We start from the raw sequence: 21,262 nt of genomic DNA, 5'->3' as shown, positions 1-21,262 counted from the left end.
GACACACCCTCCACCCACGCGTTCCCGCTTGACCAGGACTGCGCAGCCGCACACTCCCAATCCCGGCGTGCCCCGCCCCGCCCCGGAGTCTCGCACGCTCTTCCCGGGAGGCCCAGGAGCCCCGCTGCATGCCGGGAGTTGTGGTCTCGGCGGCGACGGTGAGGGTCCGCGGCTGGGCCACAGCGCGTGGCAGGAAGCGGAAGCAGCCTGCGGCCCGCCCCCAGCTCCGCCCCGCGCCGCGCCGCGCCGCGCCGCGCCGCTGCCGCGGTGCTAGCACTGACGTGTCTCTCGGCGGAGGTGCAGCGCTCGGGAGCGGGCTGGGCTGCGGACAGCCTCACTTCACTCGGAGTGGAGCGGAGCCGAAGGGGGACCCGGAGCCCGAGCAGCCGTCGCCATGGCGAGTGAGTCCCTCAGGGCAGCCCCGGCAAGGCCGGGAAGGATCAAAATGCCCCTTCCCCTCACCGGTCCAGACGAGCGGCCTCCCCCCAGGCCCGCCCGGCTCCCCTAGACCGTGGCCGGCGCCCCGGCCCTTCCTGGGGTGCCCGCGAGCCCCCGTGCGCGGTCTGCTCCTCTAGTCCCTGCTCCTGCTCACGGTGGGCGGAGGGCTTCCCCAAGGGAGCGGGGAAGGTTTTTTACGTGCCCTAACTCTGCTTTTGTCTCTCCCATCAAAGTCAAATTTCTGGAAGTCATCAAGCCCTTCTGTGTCATCCTGCCGGAAATTCAAAAGCCGGAGAGGAAGGTAAGTTCCCGAAATCGCCGTCCACCGAGGTTTCATGAACTGTCTGGGCGCCCGAAGTTTACAGTACAATTAAAATGGCTTCAGCACGCCAGCTGGGAACTCGGTTTCGCACCCCTTCCTCCTGGCGTGTAGCGGTGTGTACTCCTGAGCCTTGTCGGAAGGTGACCTGGTTGTGTGGGAATTTTCTCCGAAATCATGGTGCTATATTTGGAGTTTTTGAGGATATTACTCCAGCAAACAAAGCCTCCGGTTTGCTCGGTCCCAAAAGTGGAACTCGGAGATGAATGAGTAAGGCCCCAGAAGCCTCAGGATACTCGGATTGAGTTTCCTTTCCTTCTTCACCTCCAGCACGAGCGCTTCGTGGCTGGGTTTTCCCCCCCTCAGGAGGTTTTGGTATGCATGTGTTAAAAGGAGGTAAGAGCAGTCCCTTTATCCTGTGCAAATGAGTTAGGACTCTGACAGTCTCCATAAAAGGTACAGAGAAAAGGGGCGTTTTTGTGAACCCTGCTTTTTACAGCAGACGCATTAAAACATGAGAAGATAAAAATGTAGAACCTTTATCAGAATTCCCGCTCCTACCCAGCTACAGCCCAGGATAGCAAGTTTTGCCAATGCTGGTGTAGCAGTTAAACAGTGGGGAAGTTTTATTTAGATTCTTGCATTCAAGAGAATGAATAGTGAAAGATTTTTGCCTTTAGATTCTTTTAAGACTGTTGTTCATGCATTCACATACACATCTGTGTATTTAGGTCAATATGGACACTTACGTCTTGAAGTCTCCCCCTTTTTTTTTTTAACTTGAAATCATTTTGTGTAAGTGTTCCACTTATGTGCCCTTTTCAATGGGCAGAATACAAAGTTGTCCCTTCTACCCCAACTCCCTAGCATAGTAGAAAGGGCATGGCTCTGGAGGTAGACAAGCCTGGGACCCACCCTTCACAAACCTTTTAATAGCTGTCTGACCTTGGCCTTGTAACTAAGTGTGGTAGATGGAGCAGTGAAAATATGTGCAGGTTGTAGCAGTGGCTCAGGAAGGGATTAATTCTGGAAGATGTGGTTTCTGGTGGTTTTAATGGAAGAATAGAAGGGGTTTTTTTGTTTTGTTTTGTTTTGTTTTGAGGGAGGGAAAGGAATTCCAGGTATAAAGAATATATATGTGCAAAGCAGACAAGCAGGTGGAAGGGTGTTAGCTGTAGTTCCATATTTCTAGAACATAAAGGGTGATGGGGAGCAATGGAAGGGCCAGGTGATGAGAAAATGTTCTAGAAGTCGGTGGAAGATGAGAGTGGTTTCAAAGCTTTTATAACACAGGGTATATGGGGTGGGCTCCCTGTCTCCCCGCTCCGAGTACTTTTTATTACATTGTTTTACCCTTAATTCATAGGAAATACACTGTCGAACTATCACCTATTGCAAATTAGTTAACCTACAGCATTACAAGATTTTATCAATATCAAAAGCTTTTTGATGAGAAGTGATTGTTGGCTGATTCAGCAGCTATTTCAAAGGTAAAGTAGACAGGACTGGGATAAAGAGCTTTTGAAGTTTTGCTGTTGAATTTGGCTGCATCCAGGAAAGGAGACTTGGTTATTAAGAAATGAGGAGTCATAAAAATCATCTACTCTTGGGCGCCTGGGTGGCTCAGTGGGTTAAGCCGCTGCCTTCGGCTCAGGTCATGATCTCAGGGTCCTGGGATCGAGTCCTGCATCGGGCTCTCTGCTCAGCAGGGAGCTTGCTTCCTCCTCTCTCTCTGCCTTCCTCTCTGCCTACTTGTGATCTCTCTCTGTCGAATAAATAAATAAAATCTTTAAAAAAAAAAATAAATAAATAAAAAATAAAAAAAAATCATCTACTCTTTTTTCCCATGAAGAATCCTTTCAACACAGGCCTGTTGTGTTCCTGGTTAGCTGGAAGTGGTGTTGCCTTCCCTTGGCCTCCTAATTTCTTGGTTTGGTGAGGTGACAGATGGGAAGGGGGAGCATTCTCAAGAGGAAGGAGTGTTCTGTGACTTCACCCCAGCTTCATGTGGGGTGTCAGACCCTAAGTAACCGCCGCCTTTGTGTGGTGGTCTCCTTGGGGCCTGCCTAAAGTGGCAGTCATGGAAGAACTCAACTTCTGTTCTAACCAGAGAGCCAGACTCTGTCTTGGAGCTCATGTAGACTTGGGACTCCTCCTCCCGTCCAGTTAAAAAGTACTTTTTCAGAGCACAGTTCTATTCACTTCATGCTGTCACTCACAAGATATTTTTCCATATCAAAATCCTCAGTCCACACAATAGTGCTTTTTAAGCCCTTTAAACCCTTTCTTGCAGGATAGGCAGCAAGTACTAGGGAAGGCAGTCAGTTGAGGCAGAACACCTGGAAAAGCTGCCAGTTCTACTTGGTACCAGGGGGACCTTGGGCAGGGATTCTAAATTTTCCTGATGGTACTCACTCATCATCTATAAAATAATTCCCAGTAGTCACTTGGCCTACATGTGTACCCATGGAGATGTGAAAAGTCTTAAGTAGGTGCTGTTGGTAGGCACTGAGTAGGTTAAAGGTGTAACTCTCCCTGCCTCCCCCCTCCCAGTATTTTTTATTACATTGTTTTATCCTTAATTCATAGCAAATACACTATCAAACTGTCACATTTGCAAATTAGTTAGCTACAGAATTGCAAGATTTTATCAGCTACAGAACCTTTTTGAATGATCACTATCTTTGGCTCCTTGTAAGGTCTGGTCTGTTTTAGGAATCCCTTGCTGTTGCAACATTGTTCCATCTGGGGTCTGATCCTAAACTGTTAATTCTGGTGACTAAGAGCACAGGTTTTGCACTCAAAACTCACTTCAGCTGTGAGATATGGGACAAGTTAACTTTCCTAAGACCATTCTCTCATTGTAAAGATAACATTAAGTGACATGAGGCTCCAGTGAAATCATATGTGAAAGGTCTCTGTATGCCTGCCTTGTACATAGAAAGCCTGCAACACACATCCTTACGTTTCAGGGCTTATGTTTGGCACTCGGCTTGGAGTGTTCAAGGCTCACTTCTCTGGTGAGCCAGAGAAAGGGATCCAATTCAAGTTCATGTCTACGAACTTGTCTTTGTAAATACTGCCTTAATGCGTTCTCTTCCACTATAGATTCAGTTTAAGGAGAAAGTGCTGTGGACCGCAATCACCCTCTTTATCTTCTTAGTATGCTGCCAGGTAAGTGCAGTTCCTGTTCCAGAATTGGGGTGGGGCGAAGAGCAAGCTGGGGGTCAGCGTGCTGACTCCTTTTCTCTGCTTGTTTCCAGATCCCGCTATTTGGTATCATGTCTTCAGATTCAGCTGACCCTTTCTATTGGATGAGAGTGATTCTTGCCTCGAACAGAGGTAGGACTCTGGCCTTCTGTACCTCCCTCCGATGTGGATTTGACTGGCCTCCTTTGGTTAAATCACAGGCTTCGGCTTTATGTGGAATTCAGAGTGTTAGGGAGGAATGTTGGCGCGCTGTGCTGAATAGCCTGAGCAGATGGCCAATTCAGCGCTGCGGCATTTGAATGCAACACAAAACCTGTAATAACAAGATAAGTCTAGGTCGTGGAGGATAAAAAAAACATGGAAAAACTAGAATGCTTTTAAACAGCTGAAATGATGACATTTGTACCGGTCTTTCTTCTGTTTTGATAACATTCTTTAGAATATGTAACTTATTTCTGAGCTACATCTTCATATCTATGGGTTGTATATACGTGTCCAAAAAAATATGTAACAGTGTTTTGTATACTCTAACCCATTTACCTATGGGTGGGGAGAATTTGAACATTTATGTTGATACTGCTTTTGATTAACTCACTTTCTGAACATTTCAAATTAAGTTCTAAATCAGTTGGAAGTATAGCTCATTTTAGCATAATGGAAATAGAAGTTTATTCACAACTAGATACAACGGTGCAGACCTTCTTTCCAAACTCCGGAATTTATTTGAATGTTATCCTTTTTTTATTAACTGATGAAGAGACAAACCTTATCTCTGTAAAACCAGAATGAATCTGTTTGGGGTGAATGTAAAGGCTGTCGTCTATTTAAATGCCACGTGACTTCCTAAATAGAATAAGATGTTGCCTGGCAGACTGAATAGAATGAATTGAATTATACGCTAATCATTGATATTTGGGGATTAATTTTGAAATTAAATGCTGCTAGCAAACTGAAACACATCAGATTTGTATACAGGGCACACTGTTGAATTTTGCTCATTCATTTTCTTAATATTATGTGTTGCTTTTCCAAGCTCATACTGGCTGTTTTACCTTGCTCTTTCTTCAAGGCACATTGATGGAGCTGGGTATCTCTCCCATTGTCACCTCCGGCCTCATCATGCAGCTCTTGGCTGGCGCCAAAATAATTGAAGTTGGTGACACCCCAAAAGACCGAGCCCTCTTCAATGGAGCCCAAAAGTGTAAGTGAGATTTTGAATAATGTTCACATGTCTGCAGGTGAGAATTCAAATTTGCTCTGAAGTTTAGGGCATCAAAATAGGTTTTTTTGTACGATGTAACCTCCTTGGCCCACCAACCCTGTAGGTGTACTGTGGGCTATGTTAACGAGAGAGCACTTGGATAGAGTCAATGAGGCAGGGGGTGGGTGTCACAGGGTGTCACCAAGGGGAAGGAGCAGGGCTTGGAGGTCTCGCCCTCCACCAGCCACAAGTTTCTTACCACTTAGAAGGAAAACTTCAGAGCTATTTTAAGACTTCATTTGAATAGCATGTATAAAACCTCTTTCAGCGCCTGGTGCGCAGTAGCTACCCAACACGTGGTATTTTCTCTCTGCTCAGAGTTTGAAAGGATTCCGCTTAGGGGATAGGGATCCTTTCTGTCCAGCTCTGTCACCTGGGATGAAGTTAGATGACGTCTCTGAAGTCTCAGTCTTTTCATCTGTAACAGTGAAGATAATGTATTGTTTTATAGCAAGTAATGTGTTACTAGTAATAGTAACCAGTTCTCAGAATGAACCACGTACAGCCTCTGGTTGTGAAGCGAAATGCATTAATTAGGAAATCACATTTACAGTTGCCTGCACAGCCTTGTTCTATTCCACATCAGCATGTTTTAGAGATCTTCTGGAGTTAGTAGGTGAAATAAGTGAGCAAGAAAGACTAATCCAGTTCAGACTTGTCAGTTTCAGGTACAAATCAGGATGTATTATTTTTCAAAAGCACAAATTAGCTCTTTTCTCTTTATTCTTGAACAGTTTTTCTGTCTCAAGATAACTGTTTTATTAGACACTTTTTAAAAAAGTTAAATAGAAGTTATTTGATGGGCATTTTGGAATAAAATTGTATTTCATGCACAAACTAAGCAGAAAAGCTGAAATTGAATCCCAAACCCATCTAGTATTGTGAAACCAATAAAAACATGTGGATTCCACTGTGCCTAACAACAGAGATTAATGAGCTACAAGAAACAAAGACATGTGCATACAAAAAGGAATGTACCTCGTTGGCCAGAAGAGCTTTGTGGCTGAGGAAATGAAACTAGGAACTAAATTGACTGCTTTGTGAGTTTTTCCTTTAAAACTGTATTAACTACAAGCTGAGAAGGGATGGATCATTTTATCCCAGAGATAATTTTCAGTGTGCTGAACTCAGACCCAAATGATAGGCCTGTAGAGGGCCCGGACATGTATTCAAGTATTCAAGTTAGGGAGCTCTCCAAAGCCTAAGCGACCTGACTTGAGTTTGGGTGCTGCAGGTTGACACCATCACCAAATCACATGCCTCTGGATGTCATCTTCCCTTGCTCCCTGACTCTCCTTTCATAAGAACTGGATTAGTGGGATGCCTGGGTGGCTCAGTTGGTGAAGCGTCTGCTTTGGGCTCAGGTCATAATCCCAGGGTCCTGGAATTCAGCCCCGCATTGGGCCCTCTGCTCAGTGGGGACTCTGTTTCTCCCTCTCCCCTGCTTGTGCTCTCTCGCTTTCTCTCTGTCAGATAAATAAATGAAATCTTAAGGGGAAAAAAGAAAAGAACTGTATTAGTACATTTCAACTCTGCCATCACTGAAAGGAAAGTGATTTTGGAGAAGCTGGAATTGAAGAGGTTGCAGACTTTTGTTAGAAGGCATTTGAGTACTTGTACTCAGTACTCTTGTAGTTTGGCCATGGAGCTGCTGAGTGTTCCTGGATTGAGCTCCTTGCAGGTCATGCCTGCATTCTACATCTCCCATCGTCGTCCTCCCCAGTGCCTGGCACACAATAGGTGTTCCAGAACTGTTTTCTCCAGACCGTGTAGTGTCCCACTTTGAGAAGACCGTTTCTTGTGATTCCAGTATTTGGCATGATCATTACCATCGGCCAGTCCATCGTGTACGTGATGACAGGAATGTACGGAGATCCTTCTGAAATGGGCGCTGGAATCTGCCTGTTAATCACCATACAGGTCAGTTCGGCTCTAACGTGTCCCCCCTTCTGCGTAGCTCCTCACACTTAAGACTTCCCGAATGACAGATCTGAGGTGGGCATAACAGAAGCATGAGAAGAAGCCAGGGCCCATGTGGTGGCCTTTCCAAGTTCACCAGAGAAAGGCTCTACTGTCCAAGGTCTACCCTGCCTTTAGTGTTGAGAAGCAGAAAAGCTTGGTACTGCAGAAGGAAAGGAACAGGCCTATGAACAGCAGTCTGTGTGGGTTGCTTTATTTTATTTTTTTCTTTTCTTTTTAAATTTTCACAGCTCTTTGTTGCTGGCTTAATTGTCTTACTTTTGGATGAACTTCTGCAAAAAGGATACGGCCTCGGCTCTGGGATCTCCCTCTTCATTGCCACTAACATCTGCGAGACCATCGTGTGGAAGGCGTTCAGCCCCACCACTGTCAACACTGGCCGAGGTAAGGGCCCTGGCCTTCCCTGGGGACAGGGTTTAGTAGAAAGTATCAGCGTGTGCAAGACAAGAAACAGAAGTTTCCCTATTCCCAGGAAGAATCAGGTTAGTTTTAGGTACATCTCTTCTGATTTTCCTGTGTGTATCTGCAGAGATTCTGTTTTTGTTTTTTAAAGTGATCTCTATCTATAGAATTTTTAAAACACAGATAGGTCTGTGCTCCTAAAGATGTCTAGCTTGCATTTTTTGTGTATTTCATGGATATTTGCCATCTCGGAATACATAATTTTGCCTCGTTTTCCTCAGTGCAGTGTGGACTTCCATTGCAAGGATGAGGCAGCATTTATTATAGTCTTGTGACGGACATTGAGGTTGTTTCCAGTGTCGCTGTTGTTGCAACAGTGAAATAGTGCACATCCTCACAGGTTCATCTTTACATATCTTGGCAGTCACTCGCAGTGATTAAGCAGAGATTATGGAACCAACACACTTGCTCAGATCTGGAGCAGTTTTGGGAGAGAGGCCTGAACCCTTGGTTTAAGTCCTGGCTGTTGCTGGTAGTGGTTAAATGGCCTTGGGCACATTCCTCTGCATATCAGCTGTAGGTGCCAGGATTAATGAGAAATAATATGAAATTCCCTGAGTCCTGGCTCAGAGTAGATGCATGTTACATGTAAGTGTTGCATGTTATGCCTACAAAGAAGAGACTCTTGTTATAGGCAGTGTCTTTAATAAAACTTCCTAAATATTTAGGGAAATGTGACTTACTAGGAAAGGAAAATCAGGTTTTATCATCACTAAATATGTTACACACTCTGAGGAGACTCGCGAGAAATAAATATTCATGCGTGTTTGAGTAATTTTTTTTTAATTTTATTTTTGGGTTTTTTTGTTTGTTTTGGGGTTTGTTTTGTTTTGTTTTGTTTTTGAGTATTTTTCTTTGAGATGAATGCTGGAAACAGTCCCTGGCATCCAGAGACCACATGATCTCATTAGTGATACTCAAAGTAGGTCCCTGGACAAATGAAGGCCACATGCACCCAGTAGATTACAAGGGAAAGAGCATAGCTTGACGTAGGAACTGTCAGAAGAGCCTCAGAGAAGAGGGATTTGGTTCCTCCCTGGGCACTTCTGGAATTGTAGGAAATTCAGGACAAATTGGGAGAAAGGAGAGGGTGGAGGGTAATATTTTTCAGGGATGGGTGTGAAAAGGCAGGCGGGAGAAAGGATCATAGGGGTTCAAGGGTATGAAGACTGTCACTGTAACTGGCCTGGGGGCATCCTGAAGTCTGAAGATGCGGCACCAGAGTTGGGGCCGGGAGGGGAGGAGTCAATAAAGGTTCAGAAGCCCCAGCAGAGGAGCCACCTTCCACTGAGGAGCAGGCCAGTGAGGCAGTGGGGGTTGGAGCATGGGAGGGGTGATTCAGCCTGGACTGGAGGGGAAGACAGGCAGAGAACACAGCCCGGCGGCTGTCCCGTTGTCCAGCTTTGACCAGCCAGCCCGTCGTGGAAAGCACAGACCAAGGCACAAGGTGCTAAGAGCATAATAGACGGGACAGAGGAGGTTCTTTGAAGGGTGATAGAAAATCGCAGAGCAGAGTTGGGTTTGTTTCTGGCTTTAAAAGTGTTGGGCTTTCAGCTGGTTGTGTTTAAGACTGAGCCGGAGAGAAGCGCAGCTGGGAGGGGTCACTCCAAGCCGCTCAAGTGGGCAGTGAGTGTTGCCATGAGAGCTGTGGGTTCAGGGGAGAGGGAAGATTGGGGTCCCGAGGACTGGACCCTGGAGGAAGGCACAGATCACAGACGTCACAGACCTGTGAAGGGCAAGTGGGAACAGCTCAAATGGAATTAGTGGGACCGTGCAGGTACAAAGCTGCCTCTGCACGTGAAGTAACTCTTCGCACTTGGAAGTTCTCTCTTGTTCCCAGAGATGCAGCAGGTGGCGAATTTTAAGAAATTATGTTAAAAAGTAGGAGAACTAGAGCTTACTCTTGGCATTGCCCTTCACTCAACAAATACTTTACCTGACATCTGTGAAGTGTCAGACACTAGGAATACGGAGTGAGCTGAGTGTTCCACATGGCAGGTGTTGGAACAGGTACCTCGGGAAACAACGAGGCAGAGAAAGAAGATGGAGATGCTGGGAGGGTTGTCACAGGGTTAGTCTGGGTGATCAGGAGGACCCCCTCCCAGCATCCCCCTACCTTGGAACAAAGTTCTGCAGAAGGTAGGGAGTCTTGCAGCTCTGTGGGAGAAGAATGTCCCATTTAGAGGGAACAAGCAGCTGCAAAGGCCCTGAGGTGGGAGTGTAGTGTTCAGGGTCAGCATGTGTGGCTGGTGCAGATTGAACAAGGTGGAGAGGAATCAGAGCTGTGGTCAGAGGTACGGGAGTGGGAGTCAGTGTGGACGGCAGAAGGGAATAAGTCCTTCCTCCCCAGCAGATGGGGCGGCGGCCTCTGAAGGCCTGTCCCAGCTCCTGCTCTGAGATCCCTGAACTCTGTGCCCTGGGAAGGCAGCATTGTCACAAGCCTGGGAGCAGGGGTGCGTGGGGACTGAGCACAGCATCACAGGGTGAGGTGAGGAATTACAGACCGTTAGAACAGTGTTTCTTTCACAGAAGCTGCATTCCAGAAGAGGTCAGTGGTGATCCCCATTGGAAGGTTGGCCTGAAGCATCCTCCTAAAATGGTGTGGGAACAGAGCAGGTGGTGCAAGCCACCATGTGTTCAACACTTGAGCACATGCTGTAGCAGGTGTGCCAAGGCACACCTCATGCCACTGTTACCGGTACCTCCAGCCACCCTCAGAGACCATGGCTCTAGACACTAGCTCAGGCATGCGCGCTGCCTGAGTATGTCATGGCATAGACTGTCGTGGGTTAGCAGAGATTACACAGTAACGCAGCACTCTTGTTACCTGCTTTAGCTTTGGTTTGTTTAACTCTATAAACTTCCTGAAAATTAAGACACCTCTAGGCCTTTCTAATGCCCTGTGTGCCCCAAGTTCCTCTAACGTGTCCCTCTGCTGCCTGCTCCTCAGGTCAAGTACCCAGTCTTGTTCTTTCCCTTCATTCTTTGGGAAGCTCAGTCTGCGTCATGGCTGTGGTTTCCCAGCTCATACCGGCTGCTTCCTTCCACATCCTCTCGGGGTAGGGTATGAACTTAGATTTGGATCAGCCATGCGGGGGCACACATGTGGTCCTTTCCACTTGACCATCAGTGTCAGGAGCGGAGCCCGAGCCCCACCTGCCCCTCAGAGCCGCAGATGCTTGGACTGCCCGGGCATTTCCGGGAAGAGAATCTGGCAGCTTGGAGGCCCCCCTTCAGTGTAGGGCCCCTTCAGCCAGAGTTTAGCAGACCCTGCCTTTATGGTTTTGTAACTGATCGTCATGCCACATGTCCAGTAGCCACTGATGACTCATGCTGGAGAACTGAGATGAGTTAAATCAAAGGGTAGAATAGCCCTTTCTGCAGGTTTGCATTATCTACAGAAGCAGTAGATGAGAGGACTCTCTCCCTGGGATTATGGGAGTGAGCACTGTGAAGGGTAGGACTTCGTCTTTTTAGCCACTGAGAAAATCAGTAGAGCCAAATTTAGTTGGTGGTTTGTTTACCACACACATCTTCTCCTTCACCAACAGGAATGGAATTTGAAGGTGCCATCATCGCACTGTTCCATCTACTGGCCACACGCACTGACAAGGTCCGAGCCCTTCGAGAGGCCTTCTACCGCCAGAATCTTCCCAACCTCATGAATCTGATCGCCACCATCTTTGTCTTCGCAGTGGTGATCTATTTCCAGGTGCGTCCAGATCCTAGTGCACCAAGTTTTAATGGTCTGCCTTTGTGTGTCAGCATACCTTGGCGTAGGCATCCCTCACCCACACCCTGGCGGGGCCTGTCCCGTCCCATTGTATTGAAATGAGATGGCATTTAAAGGACGCAAAGCCCAAGGCGAGCAGGATAGGTACCTCCCACTGAGTCAGGCACACATGAGGCAGAGCTAGTATTTCTGGAATCATGTTACTTTGGGTTGGGGCTGTCGGCAGATAGAGAAGATATTAAGTTCTTGGTTTAAGAGAAATGAAAAGCAAGCAAACTAACACCTTCTCTCTGTCTTAACCAGTTTGTACCATAATTGCAGGCAGGAGCTTCATCTTAGAAAAGGCTTTCCTCTTATCTTTCAGATGATTCGTCTGTGTCACTTGCTTCTGAACAGGAGAGTGGCACTGCTGGTCACTTTTCTGTAGTCGGGCTAATCTTTGTATTTTTTGATCAGCCACTTTGTAGCTCTTCTAATATTTATTGACAAGAAGAGACAGCAGTTGAGAGAGTAATTGAATGCTTGTTGGAAAGGTATTTAAACCAGGCAAGTGCTTTTTCCGAGGAGCAAATGACTGTTCCTTTGGCTGAGACTCAGATGCCTCATTACCAATAAGTGGACTCTTTAGGGGCTTGGCAAGTATGTGTTTGGAGCATGAAGATTTTATTTTAAATCTTACATATTCTGAGTCCTAGGCATTGAGAGTTTGTGAAAATGATATAAAAGAAACCCTTCCTCCAAGGCTTTCCGAGGGAGAGGTCACATTCATAGAAAATCTTGGCTTTGGGGCACCTAGGTGGCTCAGTCGGTTAAGCGTCTGCCTTTAGCTCAGCTTCAAGGCTCACAGCAGACTCCTCACTCTTCGATGAGCCTGCTTCTCCCTCTCTCTCTGCCTGCCACTCCCCCTGCTTGTGCTCACTCTCTGTCTATCCAATAAATAAGATCTTAGAAAAGAAAAAGAAAAGCTTGGCTTTTCTGCGTATTATCAGAAACCTCTTAAACAGCTGTTCTGGGGTGCAAGGCAGATGCTGTGGTGGCATGGGTCTTGGGGCCACTGAAAGTATAGGCAAGAGAAGCACTGCTAGAACTTGAGCATGTGTTCTTCAGACTTTTCTAGTATATTCTACATAGAGCTGGATATAATGTGCTGGATTTTGGTTTCTGACAAGTAGGATTATAGGATTATCTCTGCTGGGCTTTGGTGCAGTTTTGAGCCAGTATTTCTGGGAGACCTTTTTTTTTTTTTTTTTTTTTTAAGATTTTTATTTATTTGAGAGGAAAGAACAAGAGAGAGTGTGAGAGCACACAAGTAGTGGGGAGGAGCAGAAGGAGAAGCAGGCTCTCTGCTGAACAAGGAGCCCACCATGGGGCTTGATCCCAGAACCATGGGATCATGACCTGAGCTGAAGGCAGACACTTAACCGACTGAGCCTTTCAGGCACCCCTTCTGGGAACCTTTTGTTCTGATTCCCCCAGGTGCAGAGGTGGGTAAGGCAGGGGAACCACAGCCCTGGAAGCTATGCTTGCAGCCGGCTCCCTGGCAGCTGTCCCCGGCTGGGCTGGGCTTCTGGGCAGCAGGCCGGATGAGGCAGCGAAGGGCATTCCACTCTGTTTGGCGTCTCAGGGCTTCCGCGTGGACCTACCCATCAAGTCAGCCCGTTACCGAGGCCAGTACAACACCTACCCGATCAAGCTCTTCTACACCTCCAACATCCCCATCATCCTGCAGTCTGCCCTGGTGTCCAACCTGTATGTCATCTCCCAGATGCTATCTGCCCGCTTCAGTGGCAACCTGCTGGTCAGCCTGCTGGGCACCTGGTCTGTAAGTACAGCTGCTCGGGGCTAAAACCATCAGTTTGAGCGCAGGTTGCAGGCTGTGCACCTGTGCATCTCACTATGAGCACGTATTTCACCCATAGGTATTTGCTGATGATGCCTTTTACACATTCAGCATGTTCAGTTCCCTTTTTATTGAGGGAACTGTACTATAGGCCCTTGAGCAAAATCGTCATCTGTGTCAACTGCTCAAAACCATTTCTGTCCTGATGCGGAGGTACGACGAAGCGGCCTTCACAGGCTTTGTGCGTAACCTTTCCAGGATACTTCCTCCGGGGGCCCGGCACGTGCGTATCCTGTTGGCGGCCTGTGCTACTACCTGTCCCCGCCAGAATCCTTCGGCTCTGTGTTAGAAGATCCCGTCCATGCCGTGGTGTACATAGTGTTCATGCTTGGCTCGTGTGCGTTCTTCTCCAAAACCTGGATTGAGGTCTCGGGCTCCTCTGCCAAAGATGTGAGTATATAGAAGTTAACAGCGAATTTCTTGAGAGGAGGTTAACCCAGGAAACAGTAGTCCTCACCCATTTGGGGTCTGAGGGGTCTCTGCCTGTCTCCTCTTGCTAAGAAAGTGGTCTGTGGACACCCACAGATGCTTCATGCTCATGGCGGGGCAGTTGTGAACCCTCAGTAGCCAACAATGAATGCCAGCAGGAAGCCAGTGCTGTGTTGGGGAAGCTAGAGCCAGTGTACGGTCACATTTCGCCCCATGACTTCTCTGCGGTGAAGTCAGAGTTACCTGTGTGAGGGCTTAGGGCGCAGAAGAGGAAAAGCTGCGAGTGTTGAGCCCCACCAGGAGGCATCCACCTTCCTTCAAGTTCAGGTCTCCAATTTAACGGTGTCTCCTTGGTGGGTGTCATGCAGGTTGCAAAGCAGCTAAAGGAGCAGCAGATGGTGATGCGGGGCCATCGAGAGACTTCCATGGTCCATGAGCTCAATCGGTGAGTGCTGATCCCTGGCCCTCAGACTCTGAATTTGTGGTTTCCTTCCATACCAGGTATCCTGATCTGGCTTAGGGGTTTCCGATCCATTAAACTCCTACCCTTGGGTAACGAGATAGAAAAGGCCCCTGTGTCTGTAATTCCTCTACACTCTTGCTTGATGCTGGAGACTGGGGATAGGGTAATAAAAGCATGCCGCCCTCTCCTCAAAGAGAGAGCCGCCAGGGAGTGAGACAGAGGCATGTGGCTCTATGGGTACAAGAGGGTGTAGTAAGGGTATGGGCAGCCAGCTGGCTGCTGGGGGAAGGGGCAGTGTCCAGGGTCTCTTTAGGAGACCCAGTGCTAGAGGCAGAGCCACCAGAGGGAGGGCCAGCTGACTGCTGAGAGGCCGCAGTGGGAATGTGGGCTGGGGGCAGAAGGGCTCCAAGTGCTGCAGGAACCTGGGGACACAGAGGAGAGGCCGGCCGCAGCACTTAGTGACCAGCTGGGTGTTCTGAGCTCTCTCTCAGAAGAGAGCTGTAGGCTGGCCCTTGGGGTGCTCATGGGGGACTTGGCCATCTGCACCTCCTCTCCACTTACCATGGAGCTGCCTCAGGCAGCAGGGGTGGTAGTATTAAGTATCTCAGGCTTTTCAAGCCTGTCGTGACTACTCGTTTCCTCCACCACCACTGGGAAGCGGCAGCTGACAGTACCTACACGGATGAAGGGGCTGTGTTCCCGCAAAACTGTTCCCTAGGTCAGGGGGCCAGCCAGGCTTGTCCCGCTGCCCGTAGCTTGCTTGCCTCACCTGAAGGAAGCAACCACGGGAAAAGCCAGTGTTTCAAGTTTCAGGTTGTTTTCAGATCTCTCACAGGGGTGGTTTGCAGTTTCGTTCGTTTAATTCCTCTGCGGCCTCTCCATTTACACCACTGTTCAGTCCTAACAGATTGCGTGCCACTTAGGAAATTTTAAATTTTCTACTAGCCACATTAAAAAGGTAAAAATATACATGAAAGTCATAAAACCTTGTGTGTAGGCTATATCTTAAAAAGAAAGTAAAACGAATCTGAGTAAATTTAATGATATATTTTATTTAACTTCCCATGTCTAGAATTTAATTTCAAGTTGTAGATAAACATAAGAAAAAGCATCGTAAATTATTTTATATTCCTGTCTTCAAAACCTCATGTGATGTCTTCAGCATCTCGATTTGGACTAGTCCCATTTCATGAGTGCTGTGTGGCTCATATGGCACCTACTGGACACCACAGCCCTAGTCCAGACCATCAAGGTGTGTGAGTGGTGAAGGTTCAAGGAGGTAGTGGAGTGACCTTGGAGTCAGGATCTTAAATCAGATGTGGGCATGTCCGAAGCTCTGGTTCCTTCCCGAGGCCAGGCTGGGGCTGGGGGTCTGCATGGTGGCTCATGGCTCATCAGTCCCCTGTTCCTCAGGTACATTCCCACTGCCGCGGCCTTTGGTGGGCTGTGCATCGGGGCCCTCTCCGTCCTGGCCGACTTCCTGGGTGCCATCGGGTCTGGAACCGGGATCCTGCTCGCAGTCACGATCATCTACCAATACTTTGAAATCTTCGTGAAGGAGCAGAGCGAGGTCGGCAGCATGGGGGCCCTTCTCTTCTGAGCCACGTCTCCCTGGACCAGGAAAGGGGCCCTGCCTGGAATTGCAAGGGAGGGGGACAGTGAGGCCCGTGGGGTGCTCATTGCAGGAGTGCTGCTACAGCACCGGGACTTTTGTTTAATAATGTTTTTGAATTTCATACTCTTTCATTCCACTTTGTAAAGTACTAGAATTTTTCCAGTTTGAAATTTTGCTTTTTATGCTGGCATTGGCAGAAAGAACGGTAGGAGGGAGGTTTTATGGAGCTGACTGCCAGAGGTGGGGATGGCAAAGGACTGTCCCCAGACAACTTTTTTTTTTAACCTTTGCACCTACTCAGTGCCGTAGGCAGCTGCAGTGGTCTGAGCTGTTCCCCGAGCACGGGAACTTTTTGATTAGAAGCACAAACCTCATAGCTGTGTCTCCGTCGTTGCCATAGGGCACGAGGCTGAGAGCAAATCATGTTTTCTGGTGGACATGACTCACTGGTGAGTCCCTATCACAATCAGGGGTTAGAATACCTGGCTTCAAACTGTTTCTCTGGAAGACACCATTGTTTTCCCCTTTTATAAGTAGTTTTTTAGGAACAAGCCTCTTCGAAAGAAAGGGATGGGTTTTCCAGAAGACATTCTTGGGCCGTCTGTTAATTTTTCTGCATGTGCCTCTTGGCTATTCTCGTTGACTGTTCTGGTTGGGCTTTGAGGCTGAAGAGCACGGAGTCAGCTTGGCTCCATCGTGTCTGGCTGGCTGTCGTCGGTTTGTGTCCTCTGAAGGAGCGAGGCCAGGATTCTCCAGGCTTACAGAGTTGGCGCCTGGCCCAGCCAGGTGGACGCTGCATGACCCTTGAAGTGACGTATGTCTGTACCATCCTTCCGGTTGTCGCTGGACGGGCGTGCCACTCGCCTGCAGCAGCCCTCACAAGGGGAAAGACAGTGGCTTCACTTTTACAGGCCACTGTGCCTTCCAGGCTGAGAACGTCCCATCATGTTTATAGCACTTTTTTTCACTGTGCCTAGGACCAAATGCATGTTAAGTAAATGACCAGATGCCACCTGTCTTCTAGCTTCAGTCAGCACCACCCCGCAGAGAGGAGGGTGCAGGCCCCACATCCGTGGCAAAATCAGGGTCAGAGAGCTTAGGTTTTTGTTTTTGTTTTTGTTTTTTAGTAAGTTGCTCCAGCCTGTGATTGGAAAAGACTCATGGTGATGTCTAGAATGAGTTCTGTTTGTGGTAACAGGGGACCTAGGGTTTAGGCAGTGGAACCTTTTCCGAGGCCGGCAGGGAGGCTCCTCTAGGGACAGGTGGTGCTCGGCAGCAGGGACAGCAGAGTTGGGCGCCACATGCCTGAGGAATTCTCCCTGGAGGAAGCCCCAGCTCTAAGGAAGCACCCGGGGCCCTGCGGAGAGAGATGCCCCACCAGCAGCCGGCACACAGGGGCCTTCGAAGCAGAGCCATGGTCACGACTCAGTAGAGCTGAGTCTGAGCTCCTAGGACACCTCACTCACAGCGCTAACCAGGAACAGACCAACCGAGGGACAAGAAGCGACTTGCCTGAATCCACCTGGCAAGTCAGCAGCAGAAGCAGGATGGGCCCGACAGGTCTGTCGACCTCTCAGTCCAGGGCATCCCACCATATCACACGTGGCCTTGTCAGACCCAGTCCTGAGCAGAGACTCAATGCTCCCCCTGCGGCACGCCATCTGCTCGGCCCCACCCGTGGTTACACTGTGGGCACCAGCCTCATGGGTGGGGTCCTGCATGGCTCTTGCTCTGTGGTCTGTGATCACAGTGGGTAGGGGGCTGACCCCAGCTTCCAGGGGACTGTCACTGTGGACGCCAAAATGGCATAAATGAGTTAAGGTGAATAAGTGACAAATAAAGCCAATTTTTACAAGCCACTTGGTCACGTTCTCTTGGTTTACAGCTCCCCTGCTCCAGTCCTCTACCTGTTGACACCCCTGCCCCACGCCCCACCCCATCCTGCTCCTGCTGAAAGCCTGTCCTAGGCCCAAGAAGGGCAGTGGGTGCAGAGCTGGGGTGTGTGAGGCATGGTCAAGTCCAGCTTTGGCACAGGGCACCCTAGGTCTCCCTGGGATGGAAGTGCCTCCTTAGAAAGGCATTTTGCCTGGGAAACTGCCTTCTGGTGGCATCTGCTGCATTCCCTGGCTTCCGGTAAAGTGAGACACAGGTGACTGGCTGCTGCGGGGCTGGCATGTGGGCAGCCCCGAGGCCCTCCCGGGGAACACGGGAGGGGACTGGCATCTCACTTGTGACTATGGCCCACCACGCTGTCCCTGTGGCCCACACCACCCCAGCCTTGCAGCCCAGGCCAAGGGGTAGGTACCGTGGCCCTCGGCTGCAGTGGTGGGCATGCCTGCACATCTGGTCGCTGGCCAGCCAGACCCGTCACAAAGCCAGGAGGGTTGCCACCCTGCCCTGGACCCTAGCATCGCGTGGATGGTGGTCACAGACAGCGGCCATGCAGGAGTCCTCCCAAGGGTTTCCATTCTAATGAGAACAGCAGACTGTTTCCAGGATGACGTGAGGAAAACACTTCCCACTCACCCAGACCTGATTTGAAAGCCAACATGCTTGTCGCAGACAAGGCCTCACCCCAAACCCTCCACCACTGCCACTAGCTGCTGCTTCCTCAGTGACTCCCAAGTGACAGATGAACAGGGCCTTCCTCCTCAGCTGGGTGTCCCAAGGATAGCCTTAGGCTTTGTCTTAGAAAACTTCAGATTTCCAAGATGGCCTTGGACCAGGGCAATGAGACCACAAGAGGGACGGGTTGGAGCCTGGCCCTACAGAAGCCACCTGTTGATGCTGTGCCAAGGCTGCCCCCAGACAGGGTATGTGGCCCTCTGTCCCATGCTCCCTCCTGCCCCCTGGCCACAGGAGCAAGCTCGGAGTCCGGAGCCGGACAAGCAGCCACTATGGAATGCTGAGGCAGGCAGGGGCTGGGCTCTGACTTGAAACTCAAAGCTCTGACCCCCAGGGAGGCACCGCCCCCTTCCTCACTGCCAGGAATGTGGCTCCGGGTACCAGGCTCTGCCTCTGCTCACCACGCTGCCAGGTGGGACCTTTGTGTAGCCACCCCTACACGTGGCCTCCTCCCACCTTCAAACCGCCAGAGGCCTTTGGGGAAGCAGCTCTTCCCCATTTGGTGCAGAAACGGAGATGCAGTGTGACCAGCTGTCACACAACCACTTTAGTCGCAGCGTTGGGACACAAAGTCCAAAGACACTGTTCCTGCCCCACATTCCTGTGAGGCTCTGGGTCTGCCTGTGGGTACCTCTGTGAGTGGTATCGTTGGAACCAGGAATGAGGGGCTTCGGAAACCTGCCGCATTCCCGGGAGCTTCCCCATGCTGACCTCAGCTGGGAACCCAGAGGGAACCCGCCCTTGTCTGGGGCGTCCTCAGTCCCAGCTGGTGCCCCTGCTCCAGTCCTCTACCTGTTGACACCCCTGCCCCACGCCCCACCCCATCCTGCTCCTGCTGAAAGCCTGTCCTGGGCCCAAGTCCCAGCCAGGCTGAGAAGTCAAGAACTCAGGCGCAGTGTGGAGGACAGACAAGCCTCTGATCCCTGCCTGGAGAGGTAGCCCATGTTCTAGGGAAGAGCGTGGCTTGCTGAGGGCCAGGGCTGGGCATGTGATCACCGTCTAAGGATTAGCAAAAGCTCTAGTACGAACTTTAACACCCAGCAGTGCCTGGTTCTGGAGAATCCCAGGAGTGCCCCTTGGTGGCAATGTCTTCCTTACTCCCCTGCCCCAAACATTCTGGGGCTTTCCATCACCCTGCCCCAGAACCTTTGGCCAGCATACCTCCACATCACCCACTCCTTTCCACTCAACACACATCATTGAGCCCCTGGGGGTAAAGAGGTGAGGATTTTATTGTACCCTCGGAGAACTCACACCCCAGCAATGTGCATTCTGCAACGTCTACTGGACCCCCAGGCCCTCCCCAGTCTCTCTTTGTTGGCCTGGCAAATTCCTGATGCGGGGCTCAATCCCAGGACCCTGGGATCATGACCTGAGCCGAAGGCAGAGGCTTTAACCCACTGAGCCACCCAGGTGCCCCCAAGATGTGCTATTGAGGGGGAAGAAAACTGCCAAGAAGCAGGAAGAGCATGTGCCACTGTGTGTTTAAGATGTTGGAGAGGGATAGATCATGCATCGGGAACAGGTCTAGCAATTTCTCAGGAATCTGAACATACACCCTTCCTACCTACACCTGGCTCTTCCACTCCTGGGTATTTACCCAAGAGAAATAAAAATTTGTGCTTATACAAAGACTTCTGTGAGAATGTTTGGGGCACCTTGCTGGCTCAGAGACACCTCTTGATCTCCGGGTGGTTGAGTTCAAGCTCCACGTTGGGTGTAGAGATTACTTAAAAACAGTGTACATCACATGCACATTCTTTAATACCGTTCACTATTTTATGAGAATATATTTGATGAATATTGGAAAAGAATTAAAAATAAGACAGGCATCTCTAACATTTTCCTCCTTAAAAGAAATAGCTTATTCATGAAAGCTGAGAAGTGGGAATGGGCCAGCCAACAGCAGGTAAACGGATGAGTAAAGGGTGGTTCACCCAGACAGCGGCATCTCCAGAAATCAGGACCAACCACAGATGCACACCAGAGCGTGGGTGAATCCCAGGAACAGGGGCCTGAGGGACTGAAAGGAACCAGTCACAAGACAGAGCACACACACCACGCAATCCCAGTCCTAAGAAGTCCCAAAGCAGGGGAAGTTTATCTATGGTGAGAACATCCAGAACGGTTTCTCTCTCTCTCTGTCTCTGTCTCTAGTGTGTTTGAGACTCCGAAAAGGCACCAGAGAGAGCTTTCTAGGGCAACAGTAACATCTTTGATAGGGGTTTGGGTTTCAGTTGTCAAAACTCAATGGATTGGTCCATTTAGGATTAGTGCATTTCACAGTGTATAAATTAAACCTTAAAAGGAAAACACGGGGTGCCTGGGTGGCTCAGATGGTTAAGCACTTGCCTTCAGCTCAGGTAATGATCCCCGGGTCCTGGGATCAAGCCCAGCATTGCACTCCCTGCTCAGCAGGAAGCCTGTTTCCCCCTCTACCCCTCGTCCTGCTCATGCTCTCTCTCTCTCAAATAAATCTTTAAACACACACACACTGAACTCTAGGTCGCTGTATGTATGCTACAGTATTTACACATGAAGTGTAATGGCTACAACTTGATTTGGAATGAATGAAAAAAGATTAGATGGAGTTGGATGCAGGAAAGGCTGGAGAGCGTCTAGATGATATGGGTAGTCACCGTACAGTTCCTGCAACTTTTTACATTTGAAATTTTTTCGTACACGTTGGGAAGCAAGCTATGCATGTGGCACTGGCTTGTACACAGAGAACATCTCTGGAGAGTTACGCCGGTGTAAGGCGGGCTGCTTCTGGAGAGGGAAGACAGGATGGGTGAGGGCAGGGGGAGAGGAAGATTCTTCACTGTGC

At 49.4% G+C, this 21,262-nt stretch overlaps 1 protein-coding gene across 1 annotated transcript; it reads left to right on the top strand.

The window, feature by feature from the left end:
- Positions 1–238: 238 nt before the first annotated feature.
- On the top strand, positions 239–17,669 carry SEC61A1 (SEC61 translocon subunit alpha 1). Its single transcript, XM_059390448.1, has 12 exons — positions 239–401; positions 672–739; positions 3,866–3,931; positions 4,021–4,099; positions 5,037–5,168; positions 7,039–7,148; positions 7,439–7,592; positions 11,222–11,382; positions 13,028–13,225; positions 13,502–13,693; positions 14,101–14,177; positions 15,609–17,669. The coding sequence occupies exons 1-12, from the start codon at positions 395–397 to the stop codon at positions 15,793–15,795; spliced, it is 1,431 nt and encodes a 476-aa protein (XP_059246431.1). The 5' UTR covers positions 239–394; the 3' UTR covers positions 15,796–17,669.
- The last annotated feature ends 3,593 nt before the right edge of the window (positions 17,670–21,262 follow it).

Source organism: Mustela nigripes, chromosome 2 (genome assembly GCF_022355385.1).
Source record: "Mustela nigripes isolate SB6536 chromosome 2, MUSNIG.SB6536, whole genome shotgun sequence".
Taxonomy (NCBI): Eukaryota; Metazoa; Chordata; class Mammalia; order Carnivora; family Mustelidae; genus Mustela; species Mustela nigripes.
Note: the sequence above shows the minus strand (reverse complement) of the source record. Positions and strands in the feature narration are given on the sequence as shown.

What these genes read in the sequence shown, in the direction of transcription:
- SEC61A1 (XM_059390448.1), top strand. An exon ending in CTTCAATGGAGCCCAAAAGT is followed by an intron (nt 5,169 to 7,038) that starts GTAAGTGAGATT and finishes TTGTGATTCCAG; the next exon opens with TATTTGGCATGATCATTACC. An exon ending in ATGGTCCATGAGCTCAATCG is followed by an intron (nt 14,178 to 15,608) that starts GTGAGTGCTGAT and finishes CCTGTTCCTCAG; the next exon opens with GTACATTCCCACTGCCGCGG.